The sequence below is a fragment of the Antennarius striatus genome, chromosome 13 (genome assembly GCF_040054535.1).
Source record: "Antennarius striatus isolate MH-2024 chromosome 13, ASM4005453v1, whole genome shotgun sequence".
Taxonomy (NCBI): domain Eukaryota; kingdom Metazoa; phylum Chordata; class Actinopteri; order Lophiiformes; family Antennariidae; genus Antennarius; species Antennarius striatus.
In genome coordinates this window covers 1,067,557-1,093,039 of record NC_090788.1, presented here as the reverse complement: position 1 = coordinate 1,093,039, position 25,483 = coordinate 1,067,557, and the positions used below count along the sequence as shown (strand labels likewise).

The following is a 25,483-nucleotide window of genomic DNA, read 5'->3' as shown; positions in this document are numbered from 1 at the left end:
TGCAGCTCATTAGGGCGGGGCTTGAGCGATTGGGAAGAAACAGGTGGAGAACATTCTGATTGGCTGATGTCGCAGCAAACCTGTGATGATGTCACAACCGAGTGACTTCATGTCATAAATTTATGCAAAATAAGCAATAAACTATAAAAAATACGACAATAATAAACAGGCAATGAGGCGTCCAAATACTTCTGGACATCTGGTGTGTATTTCAGCCTGCAGGAGGAATGAAAGTGTGATTGTTTGTATTGATTACTAACAAATTGTAATAAATATACTGTATAATAGAGAGAGAGAGAGAGAGAGAGAGAGAGAGAGCTCGTACTTTAATTGAGTTCAAAAGTTGACTGGGCCGACCGGCCTTTCGCTTTATGTCCACTTGAATCATGGTGACAGCGTGTGTGTGTGTGTGTGTGTGTGTGTGTAATGTGTGTGTGTGTGTGTGTGTGTGTGTGGTGTGTGTGTGTGTGTGTGTGTGCTGCAGCAGAATAAAGCCATTGCACGTCTCTCTCTCTCTCACCATCAGCTGTGATTACTTTAGTAAAACAGTGCTGCGTCGCAGAGAACCAATTTTCCTAATGCACAGCGCACACACACACACACACACACACACACACACACACATTCTGAGTTATTGATGGGGTAAATGGGGAGGGGGGTAACAAGGGGGCACACACACTGATGGGAAATGGAGAGAGAGAGGGTGAGAGGAGGTAGAGGAAGACGAGGGGGGACGGAGACAAAGGGACGGAGAGACGGACACCGAGGAAGAAGAGGGATGAGGAGAGGAAGAGGAGGGATGAGGAGGACGTTCAGACGTGTGGACGGCGGTCGGGACGGTCAGGCGTGAGCCAGAGGACAGACAGGGACAAAGAATACCTACGGGAGCGTTGGTTTTTCCCCCCGAGGACGATGGAGTAGAAAGATGGAGACATGATGAAGTCATCCGGAGACGAGGAGCGAAGGCAGACGTCTGAGTCCTGGTGCGTCAGGTGACCGGATGAAGGAGGACCGGCTGAGGTTCTGGATCTGGAAGGGAAGACGAACCGGCTTGTCCAGCCTGGAGTTTGAGATCTTTTCCCTGGTGGTTTGAACTCAGGGAAGATTCAGGAACCAGACGGATGTTTTCTGGAGAAACTTGGACGGAGTTTGTCTCATTAGTGAACGACCAGAATTTTCTTTGCATCCACAGGAAGTGGAAACAACCAAGGAAAACTGAGCCTGATTTGAGTTTCACAAAGTTCCAACAACCTGGAGCTACCTCCAATGGCAAGACAGGAAGTTCTCTTCAAGATGTACTTCCTTTTTGTTTCACAAGACAGTATGTCCACCAGGAAACGCTCCTGAATGTCAGATCAGGTACCCCTCAGGTGAGTCTTTACCAGGTAAAGTCTCCTCCTGAAACCTCCATAGTGTTTAAATCTCTATTATAATGCAGAACAATAACCTATTAGACTTTTTTTTATCGGAAGGACACATCAGAAACTGTAGAAGTCCACATTACCCAGAACTAGAAGTCTTGTTAAGGCACTACATTCACCTTTAACCACTTTTCTAACATCTTATAAGACAATATTCACTGAGAACTTCAGGTAAAAACTCCCACTTTACTTCCTGTAAAGTGTAATTGGTGAAATATCCAGGAATCAGTATTTATGAGTCTATATATCCGCCAGGAAACATCTCTTTGAGGTGCCTATTTTAATGCTGAACCTTGTCTCCAAGCCTTCACATCCATCTATGCTAACTTGAGGTTAGCATCAATACAAGGAAGTTCTGGGAAATTGTCCTCTGGGGGACAATTTCCCAGAACTAGCATACCTGCTAGGTAAGACATTCACACTCATCCCCTTTTTAGGGTGTCCAACCTCCAAAATCCCCACAAGGCCGACCTGGACCACTTTAAGACTCTAGGTTCTTTTGTTGAACCTGGATTCACACGACCACATCCTCCAAGGACATTTCCCCGCAGGAACCAAGTCTTTGTGAACATAAATCTACCAGAATGCAAAAGACCAAGGGCTTTCTGGACTGGGTCTAGCAAACCAAAGACTCTGGGTGATGCTGTAACCAATCAATGACCAAAGAAACTTTAAGAATTGATGCAATCTGACCAGAATGCTGATATTATCCTGAGTTTACACTGAGCATCTCCCACACGTTGAGGTTTCACCCAGTGAGGGATCTCAGGATGGGTCTCAGCTGCTTCAAGTCCTGGAAACATGACAGTACGGGCCACAAAGGTGAGGCACACATACCATCATCATCATCGTATTACCTGTTAATCCCTCCACAGCTCTACCTGCGCATTGCCTTTAAGTGAATCAGTGAAAAGCTGACTAAGTATATTTCGGATTCTATCTGAGGTGACTTTGTGTGGGAATGCAAGGGCGCCGGATTCACTGCCAAGGTGGGGGCCAAAAAAAAGTCTGTGGTTGGGGGGTTGAAGACACCTCAGATACCTTCAGGTTGAGACGACTGCTTTTGAAAACTTTAATTTTGAAACTACATTTTAGTCTGAATCTAAAGTCGCTAAATTGCCTCAGACTGACATCACTTGAGTCAGCTTTGGATGGAGCTGATGAAAGGTGTGGTCAGTCACCTTGAATGGTCCTGAAGTGGACTACAACAGCATTGAGTCATGGTTGGGATGGTAGCTTAGCATCTCAGGGTCTTGTTGCAGGTAACAGGGATGTGCTGGCCAGCCCTGGCTCGTACTTCTTCCTGTCCAACAGCGCTGGTCAGGGCGACGAGTGGCTTAAGAGTCTCAACAAGGGCGTCTGGATCCAGTTCACAGGTGCACACCCAGAAAACAACCACAAAACTGTCAACTTGTGATGACGTGAGGCATAAGTGTATAACATTGTACCTGGTTTTGCCGGTTTCTTCTTTGCTTGCAGGGGTCTTCGGTCAGAGTCTGGAAGAGACCGTGTTGTATGAGCGACGTTACGGGGTGCGTTTGGTTCCTCTAGTGGTGGAACAGTGTGCGACGTTCATCCGGGAACATGGTCTGCATGAGGTGGGCCTGTTTCGCCAGCCGGGACAAGCCAGTCTGGTCAAAGAGTTGCAGGAGGCTTTTGATGCAGGCGAGAGACCGTCCTTCAACAGGTACCATCCTTTCTGTTGGCAATGTTTCCAGATTGATTCTTTTACCGTTTGAGAACCAAATTCTTTGGTTTGTTCTGGCTGCAGTGGCACAGATGTCCACACGGTGGCGTCACTGCTGAAGCTTTACCTCCGACAGCTTCCGGAGCCTCTGGTGCCTTACGGTCGGTACCAGGAATTCCTTCTGTGTGGTCGGAAGCTATTGAGTGATCGCACGCTGGTACCTGAACTTCTGTCCTGATATTGACGCATTAAAGGGAGACAAAACCCTTCTTCTTTCTTTCCTCATCATGTTCTTCTTCCTCTTTCAGGGTCTAGGCGAGTTGAGGACTCATCTTTGTGAGTTGCCAGTTGCAAACTTCAACCTTCTCAAGTTTATCTGCCAGTAAGTTCTACTACATCTTGTATCTGTACTGTTAACTTCTGACATCATAGAACTTTTTTGGAATACCTGGTTGGTTCCAAATGTTCCAAGAGGTCTGCAGGTTCTTTGCTTGTGTTCAGGTTCCTAAACGAGGTCCAGAATCACTCCAGCAGTAATAAGATGACCGGCCAGAACTTGGCTACTGTGTTTGGGCCAAACATACTCCGAGCCAAAGCTGAAGACCCGCAAAGCATCATGGGAGGTACACCGACAAGAAATATTAATCTTGCATCTGCTGACAGAACCAAAAGGGGTTCCTTAAAGAACAATTTGTCTGATAGGTGCGGCACTGGTCCAGGTACTGATGTTGGAGCTGATCAGGGAACACGAGTCTCTATTCATTAAAATCCCCTCGTCCACCTTCGCCCGACAACCTGGGGATCTGCACGCATCACCGGGTGCCCTGAGGCAGCCTCATCTCCACCCGCCACCCTGCCTTCGCCAGCTTTCCCTCCCCCTTATCACCGAAAGCTCCAGAGAGGCTAGGCAGTCCACCGTAGACGCAGAGAACTCCAGGTACAACACACCAGATCAGGTGTACCTCAGGACACGCCAATGTCAATAACTCAAAGTCAACATTCGCACAAAGATCCATCCCAGACGTACTAATATCGATCTTTTCTCCCTACTTTCACCTCTTTCCTCCAACCATCCTCAATGTTCTAGCTCTATCTACTCCACTGCTGCCAAATCAGATGTGTCCTCTGGTCCGAAGAAACATCTGGGTCATCGCTACACCTCCTCCCACCCTGAGAACTGTTTTTACCCCCTGCCCTCATCCAGTCAGCCCATTCAAGCCAACATAGACTATCATCAGCAACGTACTGGCCAATCCACTGTGAATGGTCAAGTCTCTACAACTAGCCTCCTCTTACAAGACCCACGACCAGACAGTTCAAAGCCGAGGTTGATGCTCATGGGCTGGGAAAAGGCCTGGTCTGGTTCTGAAGAGACAAGTCTTGGGTTCTGGGGCTCTGGCAGTGAAAGGAAACAGGATGCAGTGCCAGAGGTATTCAGCGGGGACAGCAGCGAAGCCCAAGAGGACAGCACTCTCTCTGCCTACGATAACCTACATATCACGACTCATCGTCAAACAATGGACGATGTCGATACTGAACGTGTTGAAACCAATGAGTCAGGAGGTAATAGTGGAGCTGAGGAAGAGGAGCTGAAGCTGGAGGAGGCAGGGCAGACTAGAGACTCGTCTTCATGGTCTTCTTGTGAGGTTCTACCTTTGGATGAGAGTGACAACGTCGTGGCTGCTGTTCATCCTGACATGGTGCCAAAGAGATATGAGGAAACATCTTCTGGCCATGCATTGGAGGAGGAAAACAGTGACCGACATGAAGACAAAGATGAAGAGGATGAAGATGAAAATGAAGATGACGACATCCAACATCCTAACTCCCCAGAATCCTGTTCTGACCCTAGTGACAGTCCTTTAAGTACAGGGAGCTCAGACGTGTTCCTGCCCTGCAGTCCGCCGGCAGTCCAGGGACCCGAGCCCCAACCGCAACCCAGAGACGCTCACTCCCTCCTGGCCGAGCTGCAGCAGCAGATGAGCCAGCAGAGGGCAGAGTACCAGGCCAGGATACAGAGGTGGGACGCCAACATGCACCATCATTATTTTGAACTTCAGGGTGTCAAATCTTGTCCAACTTATTTAACAAGGGACTGGTAGTTACAGGGTCTGTTCTGTCCCTTTTCAACAACTGTTGCCCCTTTATTGCACCTTATTTTGGTTAAAAAGACAGAATTGGAGGGTTGTTAGTGTTCAAAAGCATCAAATCAACATCGTTTAGATTTTATTTAAGCTGAACTTCTGCCGAGACTCATTTAAATGTAGTCTAACGTAGATTTGTGTTAACTCCATGTGCAATCGGCCATGTTTTCAACCAGAGGAGGTTGAGAGTCAAACAAATAAATAACGTCATAACAGCCAATAACGTGATAAAAGTCCTGAACATTTAACATATAACTTTTTGGCTAATAGCGTAGTAACAGTTGATAAACTAATAAATGTACCAGTTTTCAAAATGCAATAGGCCAATAATTTATTACAAGTTCTAAACAGAAAAAGTACCGGTAATAACTTTTGGCTAATGTAAAAATTAGGGGCTAGGGACAAGAATTAATAAATTAGCAATAAATTATTACATTATTAGCCAAAAAAAATGTTATCGGTTCAGGACTTTTATTACGTTTTTGGCCTTTTTCCATTTCAAAAATGAGCAAATTTACTACGTTATCGGCTACTGTTGGGTTATTGTTTTTCGCAGGAGCAATGGAGTAACAATTCAAGAAAATGTAGAATGAATGTTTTTGTTTTGTTTCTGTAGAAACAGGAAGTAAAAAGTGAAATGAAAAAGACAACGAACAATCAAAGCCAGAGACGCAATCTGAACGCATTTTTCAGGGTTCCTTTTGTTCAATCTAGAAAACAAAAGCTGATTGGAGTAACTTGGCTGAAGCACAGGATCAATAAAGTCCAATCAATAAATGTTGAAGTGTAGTGTGTTACGTGACAGACAATGTGTGTGTGCTGCAGGTTGGAGCGCTGTAACGACGTCCTGAAGCGGCAGGTCGTGGTCCTACGGATCAGTCTGGAGCAACAGAGGCGGAGCCAAAGCGTCGCCGAGATCAAGATCCGCCACATGGAGCACGCCAAAGCCGACGCCGACCTGAGGAACACCACGCTGCAGAAGGAGATGGAGCTGTTCTTCCAGATGTACGGCGAGTTCAGGAGACGAGCAGGAGGAAGAGGAGGAGGAAGTCTTTGAGAACAGACAGCAGACACGGACATTTATGCAAACTGGTTCCAGGAAGTCTGACTTCAGGATCAATCAAACCTGAAGTCAGACTTCCTGGTTGCTCCAAATGTTTTGAATGTTCTACTACAAATGTCCAGAACTTTGATGAACTTTAAGAGCTCATAACTGGAGAGAACATCAACCAGGGAACCTGATACTAGAATTCCAGCTGGGAATCAGTTCCTCTTGACCCCAAAACTTCCAACTGACTCAATTCTAGAGATCTGAATCACACAACGGACTCTGGAAACCTTCGACTTTTTATGCATTAACCAACCCAAAAATAAAAACCGCCTTTGCTCTGAACACAAGACAGACCCACGGGGATTTAGACACAATCGGATCGCTCCGATTAACCTTCTTGGATGCAGGAATTTCCCAGGAATCAAACCGAATGTTTTTCCAGAATGTGCATGGAAACAGTTTTTAAATAAAGCACTTTCTACTCAACCTGAACGATAAAAGCCTTGAAATCATCTCCTCTTTAACCACATGACCTCATTTATTCTTATTTTAATTGGGAAGAATAGCTGCTGGATGAGGAAGCAGATGGTGAGTTGGCGCCCTCTAAAGGCAGTGATGAAGTACTACACACATTTATTTGACTACAAGCCGTAAAATCAAAGGTAAAACATTTATTTTCAACTTGAAAGCATTTTCTAAAAGGAAAAAACTTCAGTCAGGAACAAACTTCAAGGAAACGGCGTCACAATTTAAACACGAGCACATTTACGTTCATTTAAAGACTCAGGAATGACCTCACCGATGCGCCGCAACATCAGCAAACAAGAATTCACACCGCAATAACAACCCAGAAAACACCCATCAGGTAATCGTTCACACCTGTTCAGGTGCATCTCTGGGGGCCACGCCCCTCCAGGGGCCACGGATACGGTCAACCGTCCAGGTAAAGACGAGCGTGTCTCGCTCTGATGCGTTCAGGGTTCCTTTACAGTCTTAGAAGGATGAGGTCCCTACCGTGCTAGCATGGAGCTAGCATGGAGCTAGCATGGAGCTAGCAGTTAGCTTTCTTTTCAGCATTAAAACACTCCTGAACCAAACCACCAGCGGTTCCAGAGAACGTTCCAGTTCGAACTAACCACACATTTACACGCAGAAGACATGTCTGCTTTGCGGCGCCCACTTTAACTGTCAGAGGAAGGACAAGCGAACGCATTGCTAATGACACGCCGCGTGACGAGAGTGATGCATGATGGGAGACGTGCTGAAGGGGAGGACGTGCTGAAGGAGAGATAATGGAGCTCGTCCGGGAACAAATGGGATAAAGTGCATTTAAAGGAGACCCCACCCCACCCCCATCAGGCTCCGCCTCCTGAGGGAGCGGATTGGGCGGGGCTCAGAAGCTGGTGGGGGTCAGGATGTTGATGTCTCGGGGCTTAAGCTTGTGAGGCTGCCCCCCCCTCCTTCGAGCCTCCGCCATGGGGATCTCCATTTTGGGCGGGGCTACCATCTGAGTGGTCAGGTTGTCGGCCAATCGGGTGCCCTGAGCCTTCATGACCTCCATGGGCGTCGGCTTCTGGGCGCCGAAGTACGTCTGCAACGCAAAGCCTGCTGGGAAAAGAAAAATTATAACATTAAGTAAAGGTTTTAAATTTTTTTTTGGGATGAATCCTGTTGGATTCTGTGTCGGATTCACGAGTGGAACACAGATTATTAATTATTGATCAGTAAATAATGATATTATAGTAATAATAATATTAATATTAAATAAATAACATTAAATAATAATACATTTAATTTATTCAACCTTTATCAATAGATTTTGCTTTTATTGGCGAGGAGAGGTCCAACCAATCAGAGCGTGCATGTGGGACACGCCCACACCAATGCATTAGCCACGCCCCAGATACGTTTTTCTATTTATATATATATATATATATATATATATATATATATACACAATTACTCTTTGCTGCCGTTCGTTCCCTCCGAAATTGAACGAGTGTGGAAGGAATAATAAAATAACTAAGATAATCAATACCTTCTGATCAGTGACCTTCAGGTGGAGATGTGTTTAGAGTCACGCTGTAAATATCAGCGCCGCCTACCTGAAAGCAACTTGGAGGAACGATCCGAGTCGTCTCCGCCTGCTGAATCATCTGGAACGCCGTTTCCCGCCGCGACTCGTCCGACACGAGTTTTATAACGGCGGGGGGCAGGGCGGCCAATCAGAGACGGGGGTGCGGCGTGTTTACCGATGTTTGTGTTTACCGCCGGGCTGAAGGTCGTCTCTGAGCCGAAATACTCTTCCTGATTGGCCCTGGCGTGCCAACAGTCAGTGGGTCAGTCGGTGTTTACCTGCAGCCGGATCCGATCCGAGGTCAGAGGTCGACTTCTGGACGGCCGGCCGCGGCCCGAACACGCTCCAGCGCTCCACGGCTCCACCCCCTCCCTCCACGCTGCTGCCGGAAGAGCCGAGGCTGACCTCCGACCCCGCGCTGCTGAACCAGCCCCTGCACGGATGGGTCACACAGAGGTCAGAGTTTGTTCCCATGGCGACGGGGCCACAGGCTGACAGGATGCTGGCGTACCTGCGCTGCTGTTTGGGGGACGGCTGCGGCGTGTTGGACGGGGAGGACTGGGTGGACTCCTCTCTGGACTCCAGGCTCTGGATCTGCAGCTTCTAAACAACAACAATAAACAACAACAAACAACAACAATAAACAACAACAATAAACAACAACAAACAACAACAACAAACAACAACAGGCTTCAGTCTGAAGGCAAATCAGGTTAAACAGTTTTATGTGAGTATAATTATTCATTATTATTGATTTCACATAGCCTGACTATGAGAAATCTATTTATCAAGTAATCTTTCGTCCAAAAACAAACAAACAAACAAACAAACAAACAGATCAGAAGCGTTGCTACAGAAACACAATCCATGTAACATCCAAAATGGGAGAAAGAGACTGGTTGGACTGGTTCTTTAACAGGCGAGGGTAACGTGTTGTCATGGCGATATCACGTGTCATCGTCACGGCAACATCACAAAGTCATCATGGTACTGTCACGGCGTCATGGTGCCGCCATGACGACATCTTGACGTCGCCATGGCGACACCACTCTACCCTCACGCTGCGCTGCTCCCCCCATCACCTGACCACCCCACCCACCCACCCCCCCCGCACACATCACTTCACCTACAGGAGTGGATATAGAGAATGTATGGAGATGTTTACCCTCCCTTTGTGTTTCATTTTATACTTTGTGTTGTACTGCCTGTTGTACTGCCTGTGTTGTACTGCCTGTTGTACTGCCTGTTGTACTACCTGTTGTACTGCCTGTTGTACTGCCTGTTGTCCTGCCTGTTGTCCTGCCTGTTGTACTGCCTGTTGTCCTGCCTGTTGTACTGCCTGTTGTCCTGCCTGTTGTACTGCCTGTTGTCCTGCCTGTTGTACTGCCTGTTGTACTGCCTGTTGTACTGCCTGTTGTACTGCCTGTTGTACTGCCTGTTGTACTGCCTGTTGTACTGCCTGTTGTACTGCCTGTTGTACTGCCTGTTGTACTGCCTGTTGTACTGCCTGTTGTACTGCCTGTTGTCCTGCCTGTTGTCCTGCCTGTTGTACTGCCTGTTGTCCTGCCTGTTGTACTGCCTGTTGTCCTGCCTGTTGTACTGCCTGTTGTCCTGCCTGTTGTACTGCCTGTTGTCCTGCCTGTTGTACTGCCTGTTGTCCTGCCTGTTGTACTGCCTGTTGTACTGCCTGTTGTACTGCCTGTGTTGACTGTGGGTCGTTCATATAAGGTACGAACAATAAAGCTGACGTTTATCATGATGTTGTCATGGCGACATCACGTCATCGTCATGGCGACCTCATGTGTGAGTCGTACCATGAGGGATTCTGGGGCGCGGTGGTGGTGTCTGGTCTCCTCTGCCGTGAGGCCTTTGTGGGGCGTGTAGCTGGTGTCGCTAAGCCCCGCCCTCTGCTCAAACGTGTACACGCTGTCTTGAGTCTGCTCTGAGAGGAAGAGCAGCAGGTCATCATCATCATCACCCTCCTCTTCATCATCATCATCATCATCAGTGACCTACTGGTGATGAGGGAGTTCACGATGACGGACGAGGCCTTGGACTTCACCACCGCTGGAGACCTGGAGGGGGCGCCACCCGACGCAGTCGGATGACTGACGGTGCCAGACTCCTCCTCCTGGAGGAAAGTGTGCATCATCATCATCATCATTTAACAGCGGCACCCTGGCGTGACGCTCACCTCTCACACACACACACACACACACACACACACACACACACACACACCTCCGCCAGGTGAGCAAACTTCCTCTCCGGGATGACGGGGCGCCGCCACAGTTTGTTGATGCTGATGTCATGGGGGGGCGTGGACATGGGGGCCTCCAGGTTGTCGTCGTAGCTGATGGCCCGCCGGGTCATCCCGATGGGGAGCTTCATCCCGCCCATCCCAGGTCCCTTGAGGGCTGAGGACACACACACACACACACACACACACACACACACACACACACATTGGGGGTCGTTCCTCAAGCCACCACCCCCTCACAGACACACAAAGGTCAAACGCTGACCTGGAAGTTCTCCTGAACCCGACATCACGTCAGCGCCGTTGGATGAAACGCGTCCGACGTTGGAGGTTCCTGCATCAGAACAAAATGGGCGGAGTCAACCACGGCCTCCATAAACATGGCGTCTGAACTGGGTGGGGTGGGGTCCTACCTTCCTGCTACGATCCCCTGGCTCAGGCAGCGGCGGCGGTGGTTACACCGGTCTATCCGAGACATACAACACCCTCTGGCAATGCATTATGGGTAAGCAGCCACGTCAGAGCAGAACTAAAGCCAGAGAGAACACACACACACACACACACACACACAATCTTTAACGGCTCTGTGGACCCTCCTCTTCCTATTCCTCATCGCCATGGAGACCGACAGGAGGAGGAGGAAGACGCTCCTCATCTTCCTCCAATGATTTGTGTTGGATTTTAACGTCTCATAAATATTATTTCCCTTCATGAGGTCATCATTCCTGTCCGACCGGAACGATTCATTTCCGTTGTTCGTCACATTTACTTAAAAAAATATGTCAGTATAACACAAAAACGTGTGTGTGTGTGTGCGTGTGTGTGTGTGTGTGTGTGTGTGTGTGTGTGTGTGTGTGTGTGTGTGTGTGTGTGTGTGAATAGAAACCAAACCTGCTTCATTATTTTATTTGCATTTGTTAAAATAAGACATTCTAGATTGTTTACCTTCTGTTTTTGGACTTAAAGGCTAAATAATATTTATTTTAAGGACGTCAAACGGTTCGCTAGAGAACAAGGAGCTCAAATGTATTAAAATTCACAATTTAAAGGAGTAAACAGTTGAAAACAGACAAATTCACCGCCATCAGCGGGTTATTTTATGGCTGAATAAACTTCTAAACGTCCTAAACATTTTATATATTGTTCATTTTTTTTGGGCATTATAAAATTAATCAATCAAAAATAAAAAAAATAATAAATAAACGGCCGATGGAGCGAAATGCCCCCACATCACCTCTGATTCAGGTCGAATCTCATCCGAACCAAACTCCATTTGGAAATTCACCATTTTAAATTGTTTTTGTTACACCAAAATAAATCCTGAGGAATTGAATGGAAATTTTGATAAAAACAGAGCTCCACATTAATTTACTTTAAATGTGAATTACAATCATGTCTGTTTTAAATGACCTCCAAACAGACTTGTTAATGTGGGGCAATGATGGAGGAAGCAGAGGAATTAATTTTAAAACACGCAATTCCAGTAAAATTAATCATTTTTGGTGGATTTAACTCATCCCGAATTCATTAATCGAACACAAGTAAGAAGTAAATCGAATTTTAAACTAAATATTTCCACCGATAAGCGTCCCGTCGTTAAATTCTCTTTTTTATAAATGTAGTTCGGTGAGGACACCGGACCCGCCCGGTGCTGCAGGACGAGATGCTCGGCGGATCAACAACAAACAACGACAAACAAACACGATGTTTTCATAAAGTCTGCGTTGTTTCCTCTCACCGGATGTAACAGGTGCTTCAAGACGACGACTGGAACATTCGCGACCCTCAATTGGCGACCGGAGCGGGCAGGAAGACACGGAGACGGCCGCTGGCAGCCATTATTGTTACCGACACCTCCGCCAGCAGCTGTGGTAACGGGACCTTCAAATCTCGTCTCATCCTCTCGCAGATTCTCGCGAGATTTGAATTCAAACATCAATGGCGGCGCTGCCGACTCATCAGACAGGCCGGAAACAACCGTAAACCTCTTAAAATACGATTAAAATCATTATTATTTAACACAAAACAAATATGAAGACGACATTCTTTAATATATTTGCAAATTCTCTCTTGTTTCTCACGTGAAAATACGTCATGAGTTTAATTCTGAAGCACTAGAAACAAATAGAAATTAATAACTAAATTCTATTATTAAAACAGGCAGGATTAAATATACGAAATAAAATAAATCAATGATTTTGTGACGTCACAACAACTTAATCACTTCAGCACTTTAGATAAAAATTAAAGTGTACAATTTTTACGATACCCATTTATGTAAAACTAAACAGTTTACCAGCAACCGAAACAGATTTTTCTGTTAAAGAAACGTTGATTTATTTATAATTTTATTTTCTGTAGTTTTAAAATTCAGAAATCCACATTTCAAGTATTTGTGTGTGAAAACGCACAAAACCTGCAACGTCTGACTTGAATATCACGTCTGCGCATGTCAGGAAGTGAAATATCACATTTCTTCTTATATTATTTCATATTTAAATTCATATTTAAACACTCTGTTGGTTCAAGTTGGGGACAAGAAGAGGTGGAAACTGTCCACGCAGGTGAGTCAAGCAGGTGTCAGCCTTACTGGAGGGAGTTTGTCGCCACCTGGTGGCGGCCTAACGTAAACACACCCCATTTATTCCTACGGGGGGGTTGAAGATACACGTCACGTATTTTTTTCCGCCCAGTTAAAAGTTTCTAACTGCGTGTAAACTTATAAATGAATAAACGAATGGATTCCACGGACGGGACAGACGCGTTTCCGGTGTCCAGGGGCCCTGAACGCTTCTCAGGTGGGGGGTGAGTTTCTGGGCTCTTGACCCATTTTTTCAGCCCGACCTGTCAGGATCCGCTCCTGGAGCTCCGTTCTGGCCCCTCCCGCTGGATGTGCGGTATTTGCGCACATCTCGGCGCCTCCCCAGTCGTGTGGAATCCGTGTGCGTGAAGGAGCTCCAGTCAGCGGCCCTTCAGCTCCTCTACACCCGGAACAGGAGCCACCTCCGCGGGGTCCGGTCCCGTCCCCGTTCCGCCTGAAAAACAACCACCGGAACCCCCCCCGCACCCCCTTTTTTCCGTCACAGCCCGTCCGGTTCCTCCTCGACATGTCCGTCCAGACCAGCCAGAAGACGACGACCTACCGGACGGTGAGGGTGGCCTCCCCGGAGCCGGCGGCCAGCACGGTGCTCAGCGCCGGCTCGGTGCTCAGCGCCGGCCCGGTGCCCCGCTCCCCGGGGCCGTACGCGGTGAACGGCTACGAGACGGTCCGGTACCTGGTCCCGGTGCAGCAGGCCGTGCAGCAGCCGTCCTACGTGCTGATGCAGCAGCCAATGATGCAGCAGGTCATGTCTCCGGTTTACCTGCAAGGTATGCAGCACCTGAGCGTCAGCAGCCAGGGCTCCGAGCTGCTGTACCCGCAGAGCGCGGTGGAGGTGAGACCCGGCAGGGCGACATTTAGGATTTTAGTGGAGAAAGAATTCCGAATTGTTTCATAAAGCGGTTCTAAACCGGTTTGCTTTGGTAGAACTGGTCCACATCTGGATCCGATCCAAGTGTGGCCCAGGTGTGAATGGCTCCACAACATTCTTATTCTTATTATTCCATCATTCATTCTTTGTCAGGCGTTAAATGTTTGTTAAATGTTTGTTAAATGTTTGTTAAATGTTTGTTAAATGAGTTCTCTGCTGCTTTAAAGAGAAAATTGAACCCAAATCCTTCAAACTTTGGATTCAGATTGTTGAAATTCTTCCTGTTAGAATTCACCGCTGCGCCTGAGGAGCCTCAGGGTTTAAATGTTTCTAAAAAGAGTGAATTCTAGTAGAAAATTACGTTGTTTTTAGTAGAAAATTTGCCTGTGTTGTTTCAAGTTATGTCATTCTCAATTAGATGTCGGTTGTCTTGAAAATTAAATCTTATTTTCATCGTCTTACTCCACTTTGTGTCTGTTAATGTAGATTTAAACACAAATATTAGAATAAAAAAGTCCCCAGTAAATCATTAAACACACATATCGTGTTACTGCACATTAAATCAGGATAAAACATATATTATAGGTCAAGTTTTGGGTCTTTTTGAGTGGTTTGTTTTCACAGACTGATCGTCACAGACTAATCGTGGAAATAGCCCCGCCCTCCCTCCGTCTCTCCTCCGCCTACGTCGTTTTAACTTGTAAACACAAAATCCACGCTAGCGATGTTAATCTGGAAGCTAACAGACGTACACTTCCTGTTGAGGGCGGAGCTAGAGGACGTCCTCGTCAGCTGATTTAGTTCTGCTTGAGAACATCTCTCATCCTGGTTCTTCTCACAGGGAGGTGTGACACGCCCAGCCACGCCCTCACATTCCTCTAACGTCTTCTTAAAGGGCCAGCGCCCTCCCATCAGTCATCACTTCTTCACCTTGACCTTTAACCTGTCATTAATGCCTTCCCATGAAGTGACCACGCTGAGCGGGCGGCGTGGAACCGGTGGGACCGCCTCCACCTGCCTAATGACCCACAATCCCTCTGTTCCACCCCATTACCCTCGCCAGGCCGTAAAGATCCCGTAGTAAAACAAGCGTTTTATTGGTTTGAGTTGCGTTTAAGGGCGGGGCTGAAAGCGTTTTCCTCAAGGTGAGGTCACGCCGCTGGCATTTGGCCACGGCGTTGGTCTTCTGGTGAACTCTGACCCCTGTTTCTTCTTCTTCTCCATCCTCGTTTCAGAGCGTCTCTTCATCAATATTCAGCCAGTCGTCCAGTCCTGTCCCGGAGCCCAGTGTAGAGGAGGTACACACACACACACACACACACACACACACACACACACACACACACACACACACACACGGTAAATCCAGCCCACAATGGAAGCCTTGTTTTTGGTTGTGGTTGTCCTGGAGAAGAATCTGCGCTGCTAATGCTAGCTGAAGCTAACCCCCCCACACCCCCCACAGACGTCTGACACACTAAATGTATGTCTGTTGAAATGAACTCAGAACTTGTCGCGACACGTTTCAGGTAATGAAAAGTTGATTTGAAAACATCAGTCTTCAGCTTCAGCTTCAGCTTCAGCGCTAACCTCCAACATGGAACCGCGTGTCAGGCGTACCGCCGCTTCGCTAACGGTTCAGTGGTGAACGTTAACACAGATCCTCCGTCATTCGGATCCGCTACAAACTTGAACAGGTTGTTTTCGGGATCGGATCACGTCCCGACCCTCCAGAATGTTTCTATCCAGTCGGTTTTGTTTTGGATCATCAGGGAGTCCAAGTTTGTGACGGAGTCGCCATGGTAACGTTGTGTAGCCATTAAGTTGGTATTATTGAGGTGCGGTCAGCAGCATAGTTAGCATAGCGTTGCTATCCAGAGGCCACAAAAAGTGATCGTTTCACTGTGTGAACCTAGACTGTTTCACTGCGTGAACCTGGACTGTTATTGTTCTGGTGGCCTCTGATTGGCTGCAGAGTTGAATTCTTCAGCACTTCCTGCTTGCCTTTTTATCCCGTTGCCGTGGCGACCTGGACTTTGGCCCCTGACGGTTTGGCGTCGCTCTGACCAGATGAAGATGAGGTCATCGTCTTCCTGCTGGATTCACCTGACAAACTGATCTGATCTCAACACGAGAGCCAACAACCACCCGGAGGATCCCACCTGTTGGCCACGCCCACCTGCGTGACACCTGGTCATGGGAATTTGTCGACGCACAAAAGCAAAACTTCTTAGTTCACATGAGGAAACGGATTCAACCTGGCCCTGCCCCCACATTCACACCTCTATCACAATCAAAACAACCGTCGAAACTCTCAGGACGGGTGTCGGATTGGGGCGTGTCTGCTGGCTACCCAGAGTCCTTTGCTTTGGGCGTGTGCATTCTTTCAGATTTGAACACATGGCGTTGAGTGTGTGACGGTTGTCGCGTGAAGCAGGTGTTGTGATTCATCACGTTTACGGGAGCGATAATCTCACCTGCATTCCAATCAGAAAGGGAGGGGCAGAAAACACCTGGGCCCCGCCCACCACAGGTGTTCTGTGGAATTTAAAAGAAAATCATTGGCTACGACCCGACGGCGAAATAAACCGCAGGATGTGGAAATAGCACGGAAAGGTCGTCTGATCGTCGCCGCGTTCATTTGGTGGGTTTTCCAGAACGCAGGTGTTTTCTGCTCGATCTGATTGGTGTAATCCTGTCAGCTGACACGCCCCCTTCTCACCTGAAGGGGGCGTGTCTCTCAGCTTGGCCATGAAGTTATTTATCTCAGTATTTAATTTGGATTTCGCTCCCGTTCATAGGTGCCGTTCCAGTTTGTTAAAGGCTGTCGAGGTGTTACCATGGAAACAGGGAGACCATAAAATGTCGAAGGTCAAATTGAATCTTAAAAAGTAGAAAATAAACGTTGAAGGTGTCGGAACAAGTTCAGTCCTGTGGGATTAAAAAAGATGCCAACGTCGACGTTTGGTTGTGTTTCGTTAATCCGTCCTGATGGGGGAGGGGTTAATGAGGAGGGCGTGGCTAAACAAACAACACATTCACCTGAACCTCAGGTGAACAGAGAGCCCTTTGTTACCTTTAGAGCCCGTCGTCAGGGCGACGGCTGGTCATGAGTTCAAATGTGTCTACAGTAATTGGACGAATCAGGTCCTGATAAATGTTCTGCAGACGCTAACAACCGTTAGCTTTAGCTTTTGAGCCGCATCATCAGCGTCTAAATCCATGACGACGCGTTTGCTCTTGAAGAGGGTCAAAGGTCAGACGGGAGTCGTCTGGCGGAAGGGGGAGTTGGTGACAGGTGGGATCTCAGGTGGGATTTAAGGGCGTGGCCCGCTGACTGACGCAGAGCACAGAGTAAACTCGTTAGCGGCTTTAGCGCCGCTCTGGCGTCTCTAGCCACACTGAGGAATGTCGAGTCTTCACGGGAAGTTACCGTGGCGACTGATTACGATGTCACATGACGTCGGGGCCGGAGCGCCAAACAGTAGCAGACGGTGTCTGAAGGGAAGAGCAGAAGACCCCCCAGTAGAGGAGGGTTGTCAGCTAATTAGCTTAGCCTCCAGCGCTAGGTTGTGTTTTGGTTCAAAATATACAGTTTATTATGACAACAACAAACAGACTCTCGTCCAATCACAAACTGGGAGGGGAAACCGGCTGTTGAAGCCAATAAAGTCGAAACAGCTGATGACAAAATAAATTATTTTTGAAATGTAGTGGATTAATAACCAAATTAAAGTCCCCAACTGATTTTTGGCTAATAACTTGATTTATTACGATATTGGACAGGTAAAAAATAAATGATTTATAATAGTTATAATAATTATAATAAATGAGCCAAAAAAATACAAATAATCAGCCAATATTGTAAAATTATTGTTATTTTAGTCAATTTAATTTTATTATTTTCGGTTCAGGACTTATGTTATTGGCCTGGCAAGAAAAAAACACTGATACTTAATAATAAAACTAATAAAAAATAAACACAAATAATGATAAATAAGCCAATAAATAATTAACAAAAATGATAACATTAGTAGACAAACGTTATTAATTTATCAGTTAAGGACTTTATTGGCCTATTAATTTACAAAAAGGATAAATTACGTTATTGGCTTCAGCGTTTGTGTTTTCATGTTCAGTGCGATGAATCGATGCTGGTGGGCGGGGCCTCTGATAAACAACACGATGCTAACTTAGCGGTAGCATCAAGACAAACCAGTGCTTTGAAGGGCATGGATTCTTTTTCTGTCCGCTGTGGGTCGATGTTTGTATGTTGGTTTGATCCAGTTCCTGTTTGGAGGAACTTCCTGTTTTGTGTTCAGCCTGAATGACCAATCAGATCACACCGTTTAGACGCCTTTCAAAGTTTCTCCTCACATCGGCTCCATTATATTCCAGTCTTTCCCTCATTGGCTGTGCGCCGTGGGCGTCGGCTTCAGGTAGTGTGCTCTGAAACCCGGGCGTGGCCCAGCTGGGGGGTTTTTGGCGTCTAATCCGGCGTTAACCCTTCTGTTGACACTCGTGTCGGAGCTTGAGACGCCGCTGGGCTCCGTCAGGAATCCAGCTCGACTGGTCCTCGCTGCCGCGGGTTTGAAATTCAAGAAGGCGTGACATCATCCCGATGTACTGAACACTTCACACGCATGACTGCACACATCGCCGCTCAAACACGCCATCAGAACCCACCATTCACACGCAAATAATCCATAATAAATCAATATGTGTACACGCAAACGTCTTTGCTCACATGAAACATTTGTCAGACATGACTTCCAGGTGCATTCTGGGAAAGAAATCTAACAGTTGAAGACGATGCTACTTGTAGAGCGATGACATCATGATGACATCACCTGATTATTGGTTATTGATGCTAACCACAAGTCATTAGCTTCCTGGTTGGACCGGTTCCGTCACTGTGTCCACGTTCAGCTCTCCTGCTTTAATGTTGGACTGGCGCGTCTTGATGATGTCATCATTTCCTGCCATTAACACAAGTTATTATAGTGAAGGCAGCTTTTAGCTCGCAGCTACATGCAGATGAAGGTGTTGAAGGGTGTGTTTGGTTTATAGTACCCGCAGGAGGAGGCGGGTGGAGTTTAGGGCCGCCAGATAATTTACTACATGGCCAAAAGTATGAAGACACTTGAGGGCGGAGTCAAGGACGTAGCTCCGCCTTTCTATACAGCTAGCATGAGCTATAGGAGCTGTTAGCGATGAATCACTTTGTCAGCACTGAATGAACTGGTTGAACCGCTAACGCTAAACTAAGCTAGTCAAACAGCTGGCTTAACAATCTAGCCTTACGACTAGCTTGACCATTAGCCTGATGCTTAGTTTAACAGCATATGTTGCCACGGTAACTAATCTTAAACTATGTTGGAAAAACACAGAATTGTTTTACTTCCTCTCCCAGGAGGAAGAGGAAGTGGAAGAAGAGGAGGAGGAAGAGGAAGTGGTGGAGGTAGAGGAGGTGGAGATCGTCAACGTGATCCAGGCCAAGCCCCCCCCGGCCGTGGAGAGGATCTCCAGGACGGAGGTGAGGACCGAGCTCCGGAACGTCCCCTCCCCCACCAAGCTGGACACGCGCTACTTCGGCGAGCTGCTGGCCGACGTCTACAGGAAGAACTGCGACATCCACTCCTGCATCTCCGAGCATGTCGCTAAGATACGTGGGAAGTAAGTCCAACACGTCAGCTAGCAGATGCTAAGATGCTAAGTTCTCACACATAGAAACCACAGAAGAAGAATTAAATAATGTTAAAAATAAAATAATGTCTGAATGAACCCGGACTGTTTCACTGCGTGAACCTGGACCGTGTGGAAGACAACCAGAACATTCACTAACAGATTACGTTGTAGATTGAAATCCTTGATGTTTAGCTGCAGTGCATCATGGTTAAATGTCACAGACGTTCGCAGCATCAGTAGATCTCACACACACACACACACACACACACACACACACACACACACACACACACACACACACACACACACTCCTCATTGTTCTTACTTCCTGTCTTCCAGGAAGCACCAGCTGGATCCCAGCGTCAACTACAAGGTGAGAAGCGACGGCCATCACACGCGTGCGATTCCACGTGTGGAACATCTGGATTGGTAGCTCCACCTCAGGGAGGCGGGGCCTGGTGTTGACGGTCGACTCCCACACACACAACCTGAGCTATAGGAGCTGTTAGCGATGAATCATCGCGTCCGCACTGAATGAACTGGTTGAACCGCTAATGCTAAGCTAAGATAGTCAAACAGCTAGCTTAATCTGCCTCTCAGCCTGATGGCTAGCTTGGTCATTAGCCTGATGCTTCGTCTAACAGCATATGTTGCCACGGTAACTGGTCTTTAACTATGTTGGAAAAACACATGGAGGAAGAGTTATCCCAAACCAAGTTATCCGAAATTCTGGATCAAGTTATCCAAAATTCTGGATCAAGTTATCCAAAATTCTGAATCAAGTTATCCAAAATTCTGGATCAAGTTATCCGAAATTGGGTTTTTTTAATTCCTCATGCATTTTTCTTTCTTTCTTTCTCGGTCTTTGATCGCGTCTCAGGTGGAGAAGGAGGAAGTGGAGGCTTTACTCCCCAAAGGCGCCACCGAACTCACCAAACAGCAGATCCGCTACCTGCTGCAGGTGAGTCTTCCCGTGACGCTCTGGCGGCGTCATGGCGGACGAAGTGGGCGTGGCCTTGACGTGTAGACTTGTGGTTTCTCCTCAGACGCGCCTGACGGCTGATAAGAGCATGCGCCTCCTGCTGTCCACCTTCAGCAGCCTGAGGGAGGAGCTCCTCCACATGTCCGAGGACCTGAGGGTGAGTACGCATAAATTATACAGATGAGGAGGGTGTGGCCACAGGATGAGACATCGCATGATTGGCTGGTTGCAGCTGAAGTCTCCTGCCTGAACCAGTTCCATAGATACGTATGAGAAACACGGAACGCAACCAGTTTGAACCGCAAAATGTTTCAAGTCGTTTATTAAAAAAATTAAAAATCAATAATTTTATCAATAATTTATTGATCAGTTCTGCTGCATGAACGTCTGAGCAGTATTTTCATGCTGCAGCTGAAAAGTTTATACTTGACGTTATAAAAATTAATGAACTTCTTCACATAAAGTTTTTAATGCTGCAAAGCTAGTAAAGAATTCATCAAGAATTGATCGGTGATTAGAAGTAGACGCAGAGTCGGTGCACAAGTTCAATCAGTTCCTTAGGCGGTGATTAAACAAGTCGTTAAAGATCCAGAACAGCCTGAAAAACAACCTTGCGTGACAGCGTTAGAACACGCTACATACATAATAACATGTTTAACGTACGCCTATGTCAAACAGCAGCAGAATGGAAACGATCATAAAAGTTTGTTAGAATAGGACGATGAAGTTGTCCCAAATGACGGGTAAAGTCATCCCAAGTGAAGTTATCCGAAATTCTGGATAAAGTTATCCTAAATGACAGGATAAAGTTATCCTAAATGAAGTTATCCGAATGATGAAGTTATCCTAAATTCTGGATAAAGTTATCCTAGGTGATGGATAAAGTTATCCTAGGTGATGGATAAAGTTATCCTAGGTGGTGGATAAAGTTATCCTAGGTGATCCAAATGACAAAAACAAAAAGACTTAAGTCTCGTCCATCTTTCTTCTTCTTCGTTGGTGCGTCCCAGCGTCTGGAGGGCGAGAAGGAGGCACTGGAGCGCGACCTGAGCTTCAAGGCCGACCAGGCCCGTCAGTACGACGGTCTGCTGGAGGCGGTCCGCGAGAACAACCGACAGCTGCAGGTACACCCATCGACGGGTCGGACGGCGGCGAGCGACGGGTGCGATCCTGAGCAAACGTTTGGCGTTTCCTCCTCTCCAGGCGTCCCTGAAGGAAACCCTGGCGTCCCAGCGGTCCCTGGAGAACCAGCTGTCCAGCAGCCGGAACGCCGACTCCAGCCGCGAGTACAAGATCAAGGAGGTGGAGGGGAGGATGAGAGCGCTGGAGAAGGAGAACGAGATGCTCCGGCAGAAGGTGACCACCCGCCTAGCGTTGGCGGCACCTAGCGCCCGACGGAGGATGCTAACTCTGCTCGTTTGTCCTCAGCTGGCGGGTCAAGCTAGCGGCGCGTCGCTGCAGGTGAAGACGGAGGAGTTGTCCCGTCAGTACCAGGAGCAGCTGAGCTCCATGAGGAAGGAGAAGGACCAGGAGATCCAGAGGCTGAGGGTGAGGAGGACGCGTTAGCATGCTAACATGCTAAAAACATCTGGCATTCGGCTACTTTGCTAAACATCAACATTCGGGAATAATCCCAACCCAGATCGAACAGTTCCAGAAAAAAACACCGGTTAGCATCGTTAGCGGCGCTGCTAATTCATCCGTCCTCATCCGTCCTGCAGACCCAGATCACGACCATCCAGACGGAGGTCAGCGGCAGCCGCTCGTCGTCGGAGAAGAGCCTCCAGCTGCGGATCTCGGAGCTGCTCGCCACGCTGGAGCAGCGGCAGGCGACCATCACCCGACAGGAGGAGGTCGGATGCTCGTGTTGTTGTGTCTCACGTCGGACGCAGGAGAATAGATCAAATGTGTTTGTGTGAAAGTCCAACAGGAAGTAGTTTGTGTTCACGGTTGTGACGACCAAACAGCGTGTGAGCCGGTGGTTGTTGGTTGGCGTTTTTGCGCCCGACGGGTCGGACGACATTCCGACCCGTTGTGATTCCGGTCGGCTTGGCAACCGTCGGTCGTGACGGTGGGAATGTTTCGGCCCTGGGGCCGACATTCCTTCGTCGCGGCCGCTCGCCCCTAAGGAGACATTTCTGTTCAATCGGTGACATCATCATCATCATCAGTAGGTGACCTTTGACCTCACCCCGCAGGAGATCAGGAAGCTGATACAGAACAGGAACGACGCCTCCAGTAACGTCACCAAGACCATCATCACCAAGAGGTAGGAGGAGCTAAAGTCACATGATCATCAGCCGGGGGGGCTGACGTGTTTACAGGTCACCGCGAAGCAGGACACGGTTACCGTGGTGATGGTTGATGAGCTTCTAGATCAGACCCTAGACTTTATTTCTATTTAACCACTATTAAGGTCATGTGACCACAACAGGAAGTGAAAAGAGGGCGTCGGCCAGGTCGCTGAATGCGTTTGTTTGTTTGTTTACTTGTTTACAGGTACAGGAACCAGTATCCGATCCTCGGCCTGCTGGGAGACGACTACCAGACCACCTCGTCCGTCAAAGAGGACAAGACCATCGTCATCGAGAGAACCGGAGAGACCTTTAAAGTGGTAAGAAGCAGAATGTCACATTTCCCAGCATGCCGTTGGGTAACATCACCAGTTCCCGCCTCCAGGCTAAAGCTAACCGGCTAAAGGGCGTCACACGCCGCCGTCAGTAGAATAAATCAAAAAGTCTCACCCTGACCTCCTTTTTCCAGACTTGAGGATTCTGGAAGCTGATTGGTCGATGATTGGGATATGGTAACAAAGTCGATTGGCGCCACCTTGTGGTGGAAGGAGTTAATTTCAGGTGCCTGATGACAAACTTGATCTCTGAGAAGCGGATGAGGTTGTTGAGGGATCGTGTTGCGTTCAAAGAACCGCGGGTCATTTTTTTTCCCCCGATTTGCTGACTCATCTGAGTTTCTGTCGACGCACAAATCAAATCACGTCCGCAAAAGTCGGAATTCCACCTGAAGTCTCACGCCAGGTAGAGTTCTCAGATCTCCTACAGGTCTTAAACGCAGCACGGATAACTTTTCCGGTGTTTCGTTAATTTTCTTCCTCTCTCCGACAGGAATGAGCGAGACGACCCAGACGTCACCCGTCCACCTCACCCGTCCACCTCACCCCTCCTTCATCATCATCATCATCATCATCAGACCTCACACGTGCAGGCCGGCGGCTGAAATAGCCCCGCCTCCTACATCTGGGTCGATATCTCGGGTTTGAAATGTTTTTCCTGAACGACCTTCACAGCGACGAACGTGACGACTCAGCGCTCTGCGGTCGTCTGGGTCATTTGTCCCAGGATTTGTCCTGTCAGGTGATTTCATGATGCTGCATTCAGGCGCCGTCGTTACAAGTGATAAAACGATGCTCAAAACCCAAATTGGATGAATTAAATTAATAAATTTGTGAATAAATAAATCCGGATCATTGATCATCCAACTCAAAATGATTGATGAATATAATAGTGATCAAACTAACTAGAAAATATTGTTAATTCTCATTAATCTTTTTTCTGGTGTCTGACCTCCCACCACTAGGTGGCAGCGCCATAATCCAACAGCAGCATTTTAACTCCTAATAAAACGTCATAGAAAATCAACATATTAGAGAATAAATCATCTACTGACAGAATAGATTTATGCTAATAATGCTAATGGAGATATAAACCGCAGGATATGCTAGCATATTTTAGCATTCGGGTAACAGCTGTCATACGTTTCCTCTGTGAAGGGAGGATGATATGCTCACAGGAAAATGTAGCGTCATCCTAGCCTCCATATGTTTAGCTTGCTCATGTAGCATAAAGCCCCACGGCTAAGCTAAACTAAGTGTACTTATTTATATATAAATATTTGTTGTCAGGAGCGACGGTGTTTGTATCGGGAGGTTTGTGGGGCGGGACCATGTGTGTGACTGCTGTGGGTGTGGCCTGGGTGGAGTGGGTGTGGTCTGGGTGGATGTTTGGGACTGGAGCATGAGTTTTATGGGGTTTTATGATGGTGGAAGAACTTTTTAAAGCACAATAAGATGTAAAGTGTTTATTTCGTTGCTTTTCCTGATGATGCGTGTCAACAGCTTCCTGTCCACTGGGTTCTGCTTAGCTTAGCTTGTTAGCTTAGCAGCTAAGTAAGGCTCGTCCGGAGCCATAGATTACGCCATGTGTTTACGTCCATCTTTGAAGTCAATCCGTCTTTTTTTAAATCGATTTTAAAAAGTTATTTTCCCGCCTATAAATGTTGAATAGCGATGTTTATTTGTAGCGGTCGATGTTGAGCTAGCTACGGCGTCAGTTTCCACCTGTTTACTTTAAACCATCCCCTACATTCCCTCTAAACGTCTTGAAACACTAGCGCCACCCAGTGGACACACAGCTGGTGACATTTTGAGGGTCTTTATGTAAATATGTTGCGTCTTTTAGCGTTAGCTTGTTAGCGCCACCTCCATTGGACCAAAGCCTCTCTGCTTGGAGAGAATGAATAACATGCTAAGCTAACAAACGGCTGTTGCTAATCGTCAAACGTTGAAACATATTTTTGATTAGCATTTGTGCTTCTGGCTGTAGCCCCGCCCCTTTTATGAGAAATGTTTGATTTAAATCAATAAAGTTATTTTCCAAACTGTTATTGTTGGGTTTTTTGGTTTTTTT

The 25,483-nt window shown here is 47.3% G+C and overlaps 3 protein-coding genes across 4 annotated transcripts; 2 read left to right on the top strand and 1 right to left on the bottom strand.

The window, feature by feature from the left end:
• Positions 1-2,485: 2,485 nt before the first annotated feature.
• LOC137606737 (rho GTPase-activating protein 24-like) lies at positions 2,486-6,811 on the top strand. Its single transcript, XM_068332130.1, has 8 exons — positions 2,486-2,797; positions 2,901-3,108; positions 3,193-3,325; positions 3,417-3,490; positions 3,610-3,731; positions 3,811-4,045; positions 4,196-5,128; positions 6,078-6,811. Exons 1-8 carry the CDS (start codon positions 2,608-2,610, stop codon positions 6,307-6,309), a joined length of 2,127 nt encoding a protein of 708 aa, XP_068188231.1. The 5' UTR covers positions 2,486-2,607; the 3' UTR covers positions 6,310-6,811.
• Positions 6,812-6,959: 148 nt separating this feature from the next.
• On the bottom strand, positions 6,960-12,557 carry LOC137606736 (putative monooxygenase p33MONOX). 2 transcript variants are annotated; one of them, XM_068332129.1, is made up of 9 exons: positions 12,379-12,557; positions 11,054-11,169; positions 10,906-10,974; positions 10,622-10,797; positions 10,397-10,511; positions 10,195-10,322; positions 8,892-8,983; positions 8,659-8,813; positions 6,960-7,908 (listed from the first exon to the last, which is right to left on the bottom strand). In XM_068332129.1, the coding sequence occupies exons 3-9, from the start codon at positions 10,928-10,930 to the stop codon at positions 7,697-7,699; spliced, it is 903 nt and encodes a 300-aa protein (XP_068188230.1). In that variant the 5' UTR covers positions 10,931-10,974; positions 11,054-11,169; positions 12,379-12,557; the 3' UTR covers positions 6,960-7,696. The 2 variants fall into 2 exon arrangements, with proteins under 2 accessions (XP_068188230.1, XP_068188229.1); XM_068332128.1 differs by having other exon boundaries at positions 6,960-7,911; positions 12,379-12,555.
• Positions 12,558-12,985: 428 nt separating this feature from the next.
• On the top strand, positions 12,986-25,460 carry pof1b (POF1B actin binding protein). The gene is made up of 13 exons (XM_068331231.1): positions 12,986-14,074; positions 15,346-15,408; positions 19,524-19,786; positions 20,138-20,171; positions 20,679-20,759; positions 20,845-20,937; positions 21,791-21,904; positions 21,984-22,136; positions 22,209-22,328; positions 22,502-22,633; positions 22,979-23,049; positions 23,280-23,394; positions 23,903-25,460. The coding sequence occupies exons 1-13, from the start codon at positions 13,748-13,750 to the stop codon at positions 23,906-23,908; spliced, it is 1,572 nt and encodes a 523-aa protein (XP_068187332.1). The 5' UTR covers positions 12,986-13,747; the 3' UTR covers positions 23,909-25,460.
• Positions 25,461-25,483: the final 23 nt, after the last annotated feature.